This window comes from Entelurus aequoreus, linkage group LG02 (genome assembly GCF_033978785.1).
Source record: "Entelurus aequoreus isolate RoL-2023_Sb linkage group LG02, RoL_Eaeq_v1.1, whole genome shotgun sequence".
NCBI classification, from domain to species: Eukaryota; Metazoa; Chordata; class Actinopteri; order Syngnathiformes; family Syngnathidae; genus Entelurus; species Entelurus aequoreus.
Genome location: NC_084732.1, coordinates 98,777,266 through 98,789,237, shown reverse-complemented (window position 1 = coordinate 98,789,237; position 11,972 = coordinate 98,777,266). Strand labels below are relative to the sequence as shown.

Here is an 11,972-nt window from a genome sequence, read left to right as displayed (position 1 = left end):
TCCTTCTTACTCTGCATATATGTCATCTGAAAGAACTTGGGATTGACCAGTGAATTTAATTCCCTGAGAGGTAGACTGGTCAGACGCAACACTGTCTATTAGAGAAGCATCTCTATTTGAATATGCTATACCAGACCTGGGCAAATTAAGGCCCGGGGGCCACATGCGGCCCGTTAAGCTTTTCAATCTGGCCCGCCGGACATTCCCAAATAATTTTTTTTAGATCTTTAAGATGGAAAGTGTGGCTGCCATTATGATGTGCAGTGATGTTTTCTAACGACCGTATGTCTTGAACTATACAAAGTATTTCAATGGTTGGAATCTGCGCTTATGGATGATATACCAGTAACTATGGTAATCTAATTAGTTACTATGGTAATCTACGTCACAGCAGCTCAGACGAGGCACCAAGCAGTGTGGGCGGGAAGCGTTTCCACAGACGCGGAAGGAGATTTTCACAACAAAGTTCTAAAGCTTAGTGATATATCAGATCGTAGGTAGAACCCTTCGCGTTCATATTTCACTGTTTGTTGCATTTTTGTTGCGTTTCACTTGATTGTAAAATATGTGACATTCATATATTGTCAATATTCAGTGTTTTATCGTTCATAGAAAAATTTAAAATTCCATTACGTTTTTTAAGGCGGTCTGTCATAACATTTTTTAGCATTCAATCAGACATTATCGTGAGGTTTTATAGTAGTGTTCCTAAAAATAGATATTCCGGCCCCCAGACACATTTTTTCTCTAAATGTGGCCCCTGGGTCAAAATAATTGCCCAGGCCTGTGCCATACGAAGGTTTTGTATTTCAAGAGGCGATGATGCAGAAAGGATGTCATCAACTATTGACTGGATAAAAAGGTAATTCTGAAAAGGGTTTATCTCATTCAAAACACAGTCGGAGCAAAGATCATACATTTATAAACAGCAACATTTACAGAGAGGAGAACATCACCCGGGGAGCGACGTCATGTTCATTTACCATGCCGTAAAATGTTGACGTCAATCCCGCGCTCTGGGAGGTTGGTAATATTGTTGCGTCGGTCTCGTGCGCCTCGGCTGGCCGTCTCCTCCACGGCGAAACTCGAGCGAACTGTCATAGTAAGCATCATCTTCTTCCTGTTGTAAAGTCGGGGACGTTAAACGTTATTTCTGAATCGACTCCTCGTCCATTTGACCATTAATGCATTTTTTTTAAATTTTTTTTTTACATCACTAAGTAGCAGACATGATTTTGCTGATGAATTCAATTCCCACCTTCATTCATGATTTCTTTTCTCCTTACCGAGACGTCAGCAGTCACAGGCCTGATGTTATGGAGGAGGACCTCTTCACAGTTGCCATAATCACTAAATACGACCACAGCGGTAGAGCCTGACGGATGCACAGCATCTATTCTGGCATGGTAGAACTTCACGAGTGCAGGGGAAGACATGCGCACACGTTAGGATGGAGACAATTTCATCACGACAAATGCAAAATAATAATCATAATAATAATAGATTTTATTTGTAAAAAGCACTTTACATTGAGTAAACAACCTCAAAGTGCTACTGTGTATTAAAAAAAAAATATATATAATAAAAAATTTAAAAAAATAAAAACTAGAACAGCCAAATAGCTAAACTAGTATGCATATATCTAAAAAAAAAGGCTTTTTTAAAAAGAAGGGTTTTTAAGCCTTTTTTAAAAGCATCCACAGTCTGTGGTGCCCTCAGGTGGTCAGGGAGAGCGTTCCACAGACTGGGAGCGGCGGAGCAGAAAGCCCGGTCTTCCATTGTTCGTAGATGAGATAAAACACGATCAACACTGACACCGGCATCTAGCGGGGTGTCCAAAGTGCGGACCGAGGGACTTTTGTGGCTCGTAGCTTTTTTAAAATTTTTTTAGTAGCTCTGGGCACAATCGTTAGCATTGTAATATATTAGCGTGCTAGCTTTTTTTAAACACAGTTTTCGGGTCACATTTTGGTACTTGATGCATGCTCACGTAAGCAGGCTACCATTTGAAATACGTTTTTCAGGTTCATATTTTGGTACCGAACGCACAATTATAGCATGCTAAAATTAACATGCTAGCTTTTTTAGCAAAGGAGCGTCCCGAGAATAAGAAGCAGACGACAACCACCCAATCAGAGAAACTAACCATTGAAAGTCCGCATCGCACAAAAGCATGAACCAGACTCCGTGCTAGCCAGGGATGCCAAACATCCAAACCGTGGACATTTACCCATGAAAATATGGAGACGCTGCCGACGGTGTGCCCAACATGTTTCGGTTTCTCTGTGTTAGCGCTTATACTAACAACATCGCTAATACCTGATTAATATTCAGGTCACGACATGTAAATGGAGTATGGTTGGTGGTTTTGGGATGTTTTTCTAGAGGCCTTTATGGGCGTAGAAGTGTACTCCCATTAGCTGTATTGTTAGCCAAATTTAACGACTTAGAATGCACTAAAAAAAATCTGGTCTTACTTAAGGATAGGCAAAATTCCCCCCAAAAAGAGTGCAGTTCCCCTTTAATTTGAGTTGCAATTTTATTTCATGCTTGCAATTCATGAAACTTGATTGTAATTTGGGAGACATTCTCAATTGAAGTAAGTATGAGACATAAGTAAGACATACATACGTGATACATACCTTTCTGTCCTCCCAGTATAAAGCGAGGCACTGATCTCCAGACTTCCAAGCCTGATCAATATTATTGCTTTTCTCTGACCTTGGACCTTCTCTCGGACCTTGGCCTTTACCTTGCCAAGACTTTGCTTTGGGTGCTGGATTATTAAGAGTGTTCCTCTTTGGAGGTTGCTCCCTGTGGGCAGGACCAGATGTATTTGTTGGCTTGATTGGCCCAGTTCTTTTGGGTACCACATCTCCATTTTGGTAATTAGACGGACCCCCCGTCAAGAACTGAGAATCCTGTGACATTTCCACTTCACAGGATATTCCTAAATTCGCTCCCTTGAAGTTTGGCACCGCGCTGTCCCTTTGATGGTCAAAGTAGTTTGGTCGCTCAGCCTTTCCTTTTCTTCTGAAGCTGTTTGGGTTGGGGTTAGGGTTGGGGTCATTTTCAGAAGGATTGGTCGGTTTAGATGAGGGTGCGTTGTCCTTTGTCCCCCTCCTGACGGATGCTCCAGCCATGTTCGCACCATCGCAGTTTCTTGATCGCTGGGAAAAAGACCCGGCTGATTCACCCTGCTGTTGAGGTTCCTTGGAGCGTGCGAAGGCCGAGGCGAAACCATGCTCGTCGTCCATGTCTCTCCTGTCATTCCGCCTGTCAAATGTTCCCCGCGACGACCTATCCTGTCCCTTCCAGTGCTGGCCTGATGAAGTTTGGGAGGTCGTACAGTTCGAGAAGGTCTCCTGGCCTGGTTTGGGAAAGTCTATGTCCCTGTGGAAGCGCGGTGGCCTGTCGTTCTTTCTTTGACGAGGATCGTTGTTTGACGAGAACCTGGCGTTAGATGCATCTTTGGAGTAGTAGTCCGAGCCATGGACATTTGCTCTATCATCATGTCGCTGAGAAGCCTGTGTCTTTGGCTCTGAAACACATGAAGCACACTCAGTCGCGATGACATATATGTGTATTAGGGATGAGCGGTTGGTTCTGGTACTGTTCGAAACGCGTCTGTAGCTGGGATCTGGGTTTTTCTTTGTGGTAATTCTTTGAGAATTGGTCAATAAATACGGAATCTACCGTTAAACGTGAAATATCATTGTGAGAAGGCTCATTGTCTGGGACCGTTCATTACTCAGGTTGCATGTTTTCTTCCAACTAGATTTTCACGGAGTCATTACCATTACACAAGGTCAAACAAACAAAAATAGAATATCGTGTCAAAGTCCATTAATGTCAGCAATTCAATTGTAAATGTGAAACTAATATGTGGTATAAACTCATTACAAGTAAAGTGAGATTTGTCAAGCTTTTATTGTGTGAATGCCCAAGCATTTACACATATAAGATTCTAGATCCCAACCGTTGAAGTATCAAAATGTTCGGCTCGACTAGGAATCGTGAGCGCCCCAAAAATGTTTTGTAAAAAATATCCCGGATTAACCAGAATTCCCGGTTTTCTAGGACATTTCGCCAATTGAAAATAAATGGGCCAGTTTTCAAACATGCGCAACTTTCACATTTCTCACCCGATTCAAACCGTTCCACCATCCACACACTCCACTCACCTTGGACACATCTTACTGTCAATCAATCAATCAATGTTTATTTATATAGCCCTAAATCACAAGTGTCTCAAAGGGCTGCACAAGCCACAACGACATCCTCGGTTCAGAGCCCACATAAGGGCAAGGAAAAACTCAGTGGGATATCAATATGAATGACTATGAGAAACCTTGGAGAGGACCGCAGATGTGGGTGACCCCCCCCCCCCCCCCCCTCTAGGGGAGACCGGATGCAATGGACGTCGAGTGGGTCTACCATTTAACAAGTTCAGAAAAATTCCAGGAATTCCCACAAGCCCAATTTTCACCTCTTCCTGGAGTCCACAGTCCACATTTTCCAAACGTTTTTGACCATTCCACCTTCAAAACAAACATTCCTCTAAGTTGGGACAACAAACTATATATTTTTTTCGTACAAATTGCCAGTTTTCCCAAAATTTCAGGAATTCCGAAATACCCATTCTCAATTCAAACTGTTACTACTAGGGATGTCCGATAATATCGGTAGTCCGATATTATCGGACATCCCTAGTAGTAACAGTTTGATAAATGCGATAAATGCTTTAAAATGTAATATCGTAAATTATCGGTATCGGTTTCAAAATTATCGGTATCGGTTTCAAAAAGTAAAATGTATGACTTTTTAAAACACGGACGTAGGAAGATGTACAGAGCGCCAATAAACCTTGAAGGCACCGCCTTTACGTGCCGGCCCAGTCACATAATATCTATGGCTTTAGACACACTCACAAGTGAATGCAATCGCATACTTGGTCAACAGCCATACAGGTCACACTGAGGGTGAACGTATAAACAACTTTAACACTGTTACAAATATGCGCCACACTGTGAGCCCACACCAAACAAGAATGACAAACACATCTCGGGAGAACATCCGCACCGTAACACAACATAAACACAACAGAACAAATACCCAGAACCCCTTGCAGCACTAACTCTTCCGGGACGCTACGATATACACCCCCCGCAACCCCCTACCTCAACCCCGCCCACCTCAACCTCCTAATGCTCTCTCAGGGAGAGCATGTCCCAAATTCCAAGTTGCTGTTTTGAGGCATGTTAAAAAAAAGTAATGCACTTTGTGACTTCAATAATAAATATGGCAGTGCCATGTTGGCACTTTTTTTCCATAACTTGAGTTGAAGTTGTTCTCTTATTTTGGAAAACCTTGTTACATTGTTTAATGCATCCAGCTGGGCATCACAACAAAATTAGGCATAATAATGTTTTAATTCCACAACTGTATTGGTTGATATCGGTATCGGTAATTAAGAGTTGGACAATACCGGACTATCGGATATCGGCAAAAAAGCCATTATCGGACATCTCTAGTTACTACGTCAACATTTTTCAACCGATTCCAAAAATTCCAACACCAACCCATTAATATCATCAAGGACTGGGGTGCCCACTAGGTCGTTCGTGAGTTACCGGTCGATCGCTGAGGGCGTGTCAGTTGATCGCAAACCGGGCATGGAAAAAATTGACATAAAAATTAGCGATCGTCAATCTTAACTATGACGTCACTTTTGTCACTTGATTGACATTCAAGGCCCCCGGGGATCTTGTGAGATGACGCTGGCTGCTGCCAGATCCGTGTGAAGTAAGAAAAGACTGCCAAGAAGGAGAGAAACAAAAAATGTTAACAGACTCTCGCGCCGTACCCGCCGTCAAAAGCCTAAAGACCGACCGCACAGTTCCTGTTACCACAATAAAAGTGCTGCTCCATCCTGCCTGCGCTAACAATATAAGAGTCTCAGAAAGCTAGTTTTTTTGTAAAGTGTATAAAAACGGGTATGGAAGCTGGAAGGGCAGCACGGTGGAACAGAGGTTAGTGCATGTGCCTCACAATACGAAGGTCCTGAGTAGTCCCGGGTTCAATCCCGGGTTCGGGATATTTCTGTGTGGAGTTCGCATGTTCTCCCCGTGACTGCGTTGGTTCCCTTCGGGTACTCCGGCTTCCTCCCACCTCCAAAGACATGCACCTGGAGATAGGCTCCTCCCACCTCCAAAAACATGCACCCGGGCATAGGCTCCGCCCACCTCCAAAAACATGCACCTGGGGATAGGTTGATTGGCAACACTAAATGGTCTCTAGTGTGTGAATGTGAGTGTGAATGTTGTCTGTCTATCTGTGTTGGCCCTGTGATGAGGTGGCGACTTTTCCAGGGTGTACACCGCCTTCCGCCCGAATGCAGCTGAGATAGGCTCCGGCACCCCCCGCAACCCCAAAAGAGACAAGCGGTAGAAAATGGATGGATGGATGGATGGAAGCTGGACAAAAAGTGTGGGCACCCCTTATCTGGGGCAATTGTGCTCGTATCTATATTTTGAAAAATTTCAGCTTTTCCCGAAATTTCCACATTTCCAGGAAATTCCCATTCAAATGAATGGATGTATTCAATGCCCTAAATTCTCAAAAGACATTTTTTAAACCCGAATTCGACCTTTCGACCCACACTACTCTGTATATCGAACGCAAAACATGTTTTCTCTTTCCCAAAGTTCCCGGAATTTTCTCTCCATTGACAATAATTGGGAAATATACAATCTACTGTGAATGGCACATTTCTCATCCGATTTGAACCGTTCCAACATCCACACACTCCACTCAGCCTGGACATTCTAGCCAGCATGTTTCCCGGCTTGGAAAAATCCCTGATTACCTAGAATTACCAAGAATCCCCCCCGCGCCCCCCTTGAAAATGAAGAGGCAATATACAAACCTATGCATATCCCACATTCCCCAATAGATTCAAACTGTTCCAACATCCACACACTCCACTCAGCCTGGACATTTAAACATTTCAGTTCCACTCATGCATATAGGCCAGACCTGGGCATTCTGCGGCCCGCGGGCCGCATCCGGCCCTTTGTGCGTCCCTGTCCGGCCCGCGTGAGGCCAACTATAAATTACAAAATAAATTTTAAAAAGTATCTATGTCGAGTGTGCAATACAACGGTGCTGCTTTTGTTTTGAAAATCGTTATTTGTATTACTTCCGTGTAGACGTATGCGTGTGCGTGATTGTGAGTGAATGTGAACAGCTGCAATCACAAATTACAAAATAAAGTTGAAAAAACATCTATGTCGTGCGCGCAATACAACTGTGCTGCTTTTATTTTGAAAAGTATTATTTATGGGCGTGTGTCCGTGTTAAGCTGCGAGTGAAGGTGCACATGCAGCGACAAGTGATGCACGGTTTACACCCGAGACGCTAAAAAGAGAAAAGTTGATGAAGAATGCCGTGTTTCCAACAAGACATGGACTGCCAAGCAACGTTCCCTCTAAGGTGCGTGCCTGCGCAATTGCGCACTGCTCAAGCGTCCGCTGCGCGCAGCAAATATATGCCGCGCACCAAATCAAATCCCATCTGAATTCTAAACAAAATAAACATATTTATTCTATGTAATTTTGCAATGCAACTTTGAGTGACAGTGACAACAAGCGGCCCTCACGGTGTCGTCAACACCGTTCAATTATTGTAACGTCTATCGAGATGCTTCGAGGACAGGAATTATATCGATCACTTTATTGAGCAAAACTGTTTATATTCGGACATAACCACACCAAAAACATGAGTAAAACAATTCTATCTCGAAAAACTAGTCATTTTCTGCCGTACAAACCAGGCCAAAACCAACTTGTCATCTGTCACCAACACGCATAGCTAGGGATGATACTCGAAACCGGTTTTCCCGGTTGTTTGATAAGAAAAGAACCGAGTCCTCGGACTCGAATCCCTTTTTGAGAACCGGTACCCGTTATCGAGACCACTATAGTAAAGGAAAAGAGTTGATTCTTTATTCGAATCCCGTCCCGACCAGAAATGCTCCGTGGGACATCACAAGAAATGACGTCACGTAGCTCAGTCATTAGGCGCAGATAGGGAAAGCAGGAAAACAATGGACGGGAAAAGGCGCTCCAAGGTGTAATAAAGTTCAAAACAAAAGCTATCATCCATCAAATAACTTTACTGAGAGATTTTAGCAGGGTACAAACACATGACGAACACTTTTACGACCAACCGGAAACATAGCAACCAGGCTAGCAACGCACCTCCTTTACGGCAGCTGTCGCAACGTTCTTAAAGCAACCGCAGCACATACATATATATACAACATATCTCCCTTTTTTAACTTTTGTTTTTCTTTCCTTGTAAACAAAACAAAATCACACTGTAGATGTGTTGTCTGTCTAATTATAATTAATGCAGACGAGGCGTGTTGGCTGAGTTCTTGACGTTTACTTTCACAGCGTGGCAACATGCAACACTTTTCGGGGCTACCGCGCATGCTCGTAACTCCCGTTGCATGCTGGGTAGTGTAGTTGTTATATTCTCTCGCTCATAAAAATTTTCCCCCTATAAAGAAATAATGTTAACTCAATAAAGTGTATTTCTTTTTTTAGCTTTAACTTTTCATTTTTTAGCATTGTAACCACATTTGCAAAGAACTTTTCTCTTCATAGAATTTTCTTTCAATAAAGAAATAAAGTGCAAAAATGTCAAAGCATCATAACAAACAGTTATGTCAAATAGCAGCAGAAGTGCACTTTTTGGAGAGCTGTATTATTTTCAGTTTTGTGCCCAAGGGACTGATTTTATTTAACACTATATTATTATTTATACACCTATAGTGATCACAGAGACAGGTTGTTTTTGTGTTACTATATATATTTGTTTCTCTGAAAAATCCCACTAATATACTTTGGGTAACAACAGTCAATATTTATTTATTTTATTTTATTTTTTTAGGGGGATAACAGTCAATATTTATTTATTTATTAGATTTAATTTTTTTATTATATAATAAAAGTGAGCTTTTGTTAAACCAAATATTGTGTGTTTTTATTGTGTGTTATATTGTGTGTTTTTTGGGGCGGCGTGGCGAAGTTGTTAGAGTGGCTGTGCTAGCAATCGGAGTGTTGCTGGTTACTGGGGTTCAATTCCCACCTTCTACCTTCCTAGTCACGTCCGTTGTGTCCTTGGGCAAGACACTTCACCCTTTGCCTCTGATGGCTGCTGGTTAGCGCCTTGCATGGCAGCTCCCGCCATCAGTGTGTGAATGTGTGTGTGAATGGGTAAATGTGGAAATACTGTCAAAGCCCTTTGAGTACCTTGAAGGTAGAAAAGCGCTATACAAGTATAACCCATTTATCATTTATATACAACAACCTATCTGGACTCGATAAGAGAATCGATAAGGAATCGGTTCGATAAGAGGATTCGATAATAGGCTCGAACTCGATAATTCCTTATCAAACATCATCCCTACGCATAGCACTAAACCACTGGTGCGTTTATGGCCACACAAAAAGTCGGACAACTCAAACACCACACACAGTTACACTATGACTCCTCAGTCATACGTGTGCTTATTTTACTGTCATTTATTATTAATGTTAATTTATTTATATTAGTCATGGAATGCTGTTACACACACTATGTTGAAGTATTACTTTTATTATTATTAATTATTATTATTATTATTATTATTATTTATGTTACGGTATATATAAAAAATAATATTGAGCAAAATTTAATTGAAATATTGTCGATGTGGCCCTCCAGCAGTGCTCGGGTTGCTCGTGCGGCCCCCGGTAAAAATTAATTGCCCACCCCTGATATAGGCGGTTCGGCAGCTTCCGGAATTGCAAATTCCAGTTTGTAATAACTTTGATGATCATGGTTTACAGTTTTTGAAACCCCCACATTTTCTGAGATTTTAAATTCAAGGTTTTCATAAGCTGCGGGGCTTTACATTTTTTTTCCCAGAGGTGTCCCTGCCAAAAATGTATTTCCACCGCCTGAGCACACATGCTTGTTAAAACTGCACTGCGAGGGCTTATTCTGTCCACAACTAACATGTCAGATAAACACTTGTATTCAAGGTTATTGTAGGGATTTTTTAAAATATTATTTAAGCCTTTATCGTGTCCAAAACATGAAGGTGTTGGCTTTTTCTATGGTATTAATTAGAGATGTCCGATAATATCGGTCTGCCGATATTATCGGCCGATAAATGTGTTAAAATGTAATATCGGAAATTATCGGTATCGGTTTTTTTATTATCAGTATCGTTTTTTTAAATTTTTTTTTTTTTTTTACATTTATTAAATCCACATAAAAAACACAAGATACACTTACAATTAGTGCACCAACCCACCCCATTTACACTCATTCACACAAAAGGGTTGTTTCTTTCTGTTATTAATATTCTGGTTCCTACATTATATATCAATATATATCAATACAGTCTGCAAGGGATACAGTCCGTAAGCACACGTACTAACCTTTAACAGTTAATTTTACAAATTTTCATTAATTACTAGTTTCTATGTAACTGTTTTTATATTGTTTTACTTTCTTTTTTATTCAAGAAAATGTTTTTAATTTATTTATCTTATTTTATTTGATTCATTTTTTTAAAAAGTACCTTATCTTCACCATACCTGGTTGTCCAAATTAGGCATAATAATGTGTTAATTCCACGACTGTATATATCGGTTGATATCGGTATCGGTTAATATCGGTATCGGTAATTAAAGAGTTGGACAATATCGGCATATCGGATATCGGCAAAAAGCCATTATCGGACATCCCTAGTATTAATGTGACTGTAAAGGACTGATATCAATGTGCTAAAACCTCATTCTTGTTTAAAAGCTACATACAAAATTAACTGTTCTTCGTTCCCAAACAAAATGAATAATAAATGAAGTGTTTGGATGTATTTAATAATATCAAAGTAATATTTTGATATTGGCACATTTCACCTGTTTATAATTTACAAGACCACCCTTAGACGTGTCAATATCAAAATATTACTTTGAATCACTTTTCGTCAACCATAAGTTGCCGTTTGGGGTAGGTGTCAGCTTTCTAAAGGGTAATTCAACACATGACGCTGGGACTGAGCCTATGTCATTGTGGAGGGGGGCGTGGCCTGACACGGGACGGGGCGTGCAAGGACCGGCCTCGAAGACAGCAACAGGTGAGTAGATGGCCCAGATGGGCCTTGTTATCTAATCACCTGTCGCCTTTATTAGCAGCAGCCGGACGATACACGGCAGTTGGGAGTTGGAGCGAGGGCGAGACACGCGAGACTGAGAAGGAAAACATATATTGCTGGAAAGCAATCGCTGCATGGAAAAAATAAAAAGACTTGATTCAAAAGATCTACCGGTCTCCCGAAGATCTGTCGATCAGGAGAACCCACACCAGAGGGAAACTTTCACGGTCATACATTCATTTCACCTCGTAAATCTAAATGAAGGAACAAACAATCCTTTCCACAATACTCACATTTTTTGAGTTTCACCTGTACTATCAAGCTCAAAGTTATTCACACTCTATTAAAATTTGACTTGAACTTACTTTTATTCAACCAGCAAGTTTTTTGTCCAGTGCCTCCATGGAAATGCCCCCCTCTACTTCAAAGAACTACTCACCCCCAAATCCTCCACACGGCATCTCCGCTCCGGACAGGCTAACCTCCGAGGACAAAGCTACGAACAATGGGACATCGGGCTTTCTGCTCGGCCGCTCCCAGTCCGTGGAACGCTCTCCCTGACCACCTGAGGGCACCACAGACTGTGGATGCTTTTAAAAAAGGCTTAAAAACCCTTATTTTTAAAAAAAAGCCTTTTTTTAGATATATGTATACTAGTTTTAGCTATTTGGCTGTTCTAGTTTTTATTTTTATTTAATACACGGTAGCACTTTGAGGTTGTTTACTCAATGTAAAGTGCTTTTTACAAATAAAATCT

General features: G+C 41.3%; 1 protein-coding gene across 2 annotated transcripts in view; it reads right to left on the bottom strand.

Moving 5' to 3' along the window:
- Nucleotides 1-863: 863 nt before the first annotated feature.
- The window catches only part of tdrd3 (tudor domain containing 3), a 41,456-nt gene continuing 30,347 nt past the window's right edge, over nt 864-11,972 (bottom strand). Inside the window, exons 11-13 of one of the 2 annotated variants that reach the window (XM_062070312.1) lie at nt 2,643-3,541; nt 1,259-1,412; nt 864-1,120 (exon numbers count right to left, since the gene is read on the bottom strand). In XM_062070312.1, the coding sequence (XP_061926296.1) occupies nt 1,110-1,120; nt 1,259-1,412; nt 2,643-3,541 (1,064 nt within the window). In that variant the 3' untranslated portion in view covers nt 864-1,109. The remainder of the gene's footprint in view (nt 1,121-1,258; nt 1,413-2,642; nt 3,542-11,972) is intronic. The other variant, XM_062070304.1, reaches the window with a different exon arrangement.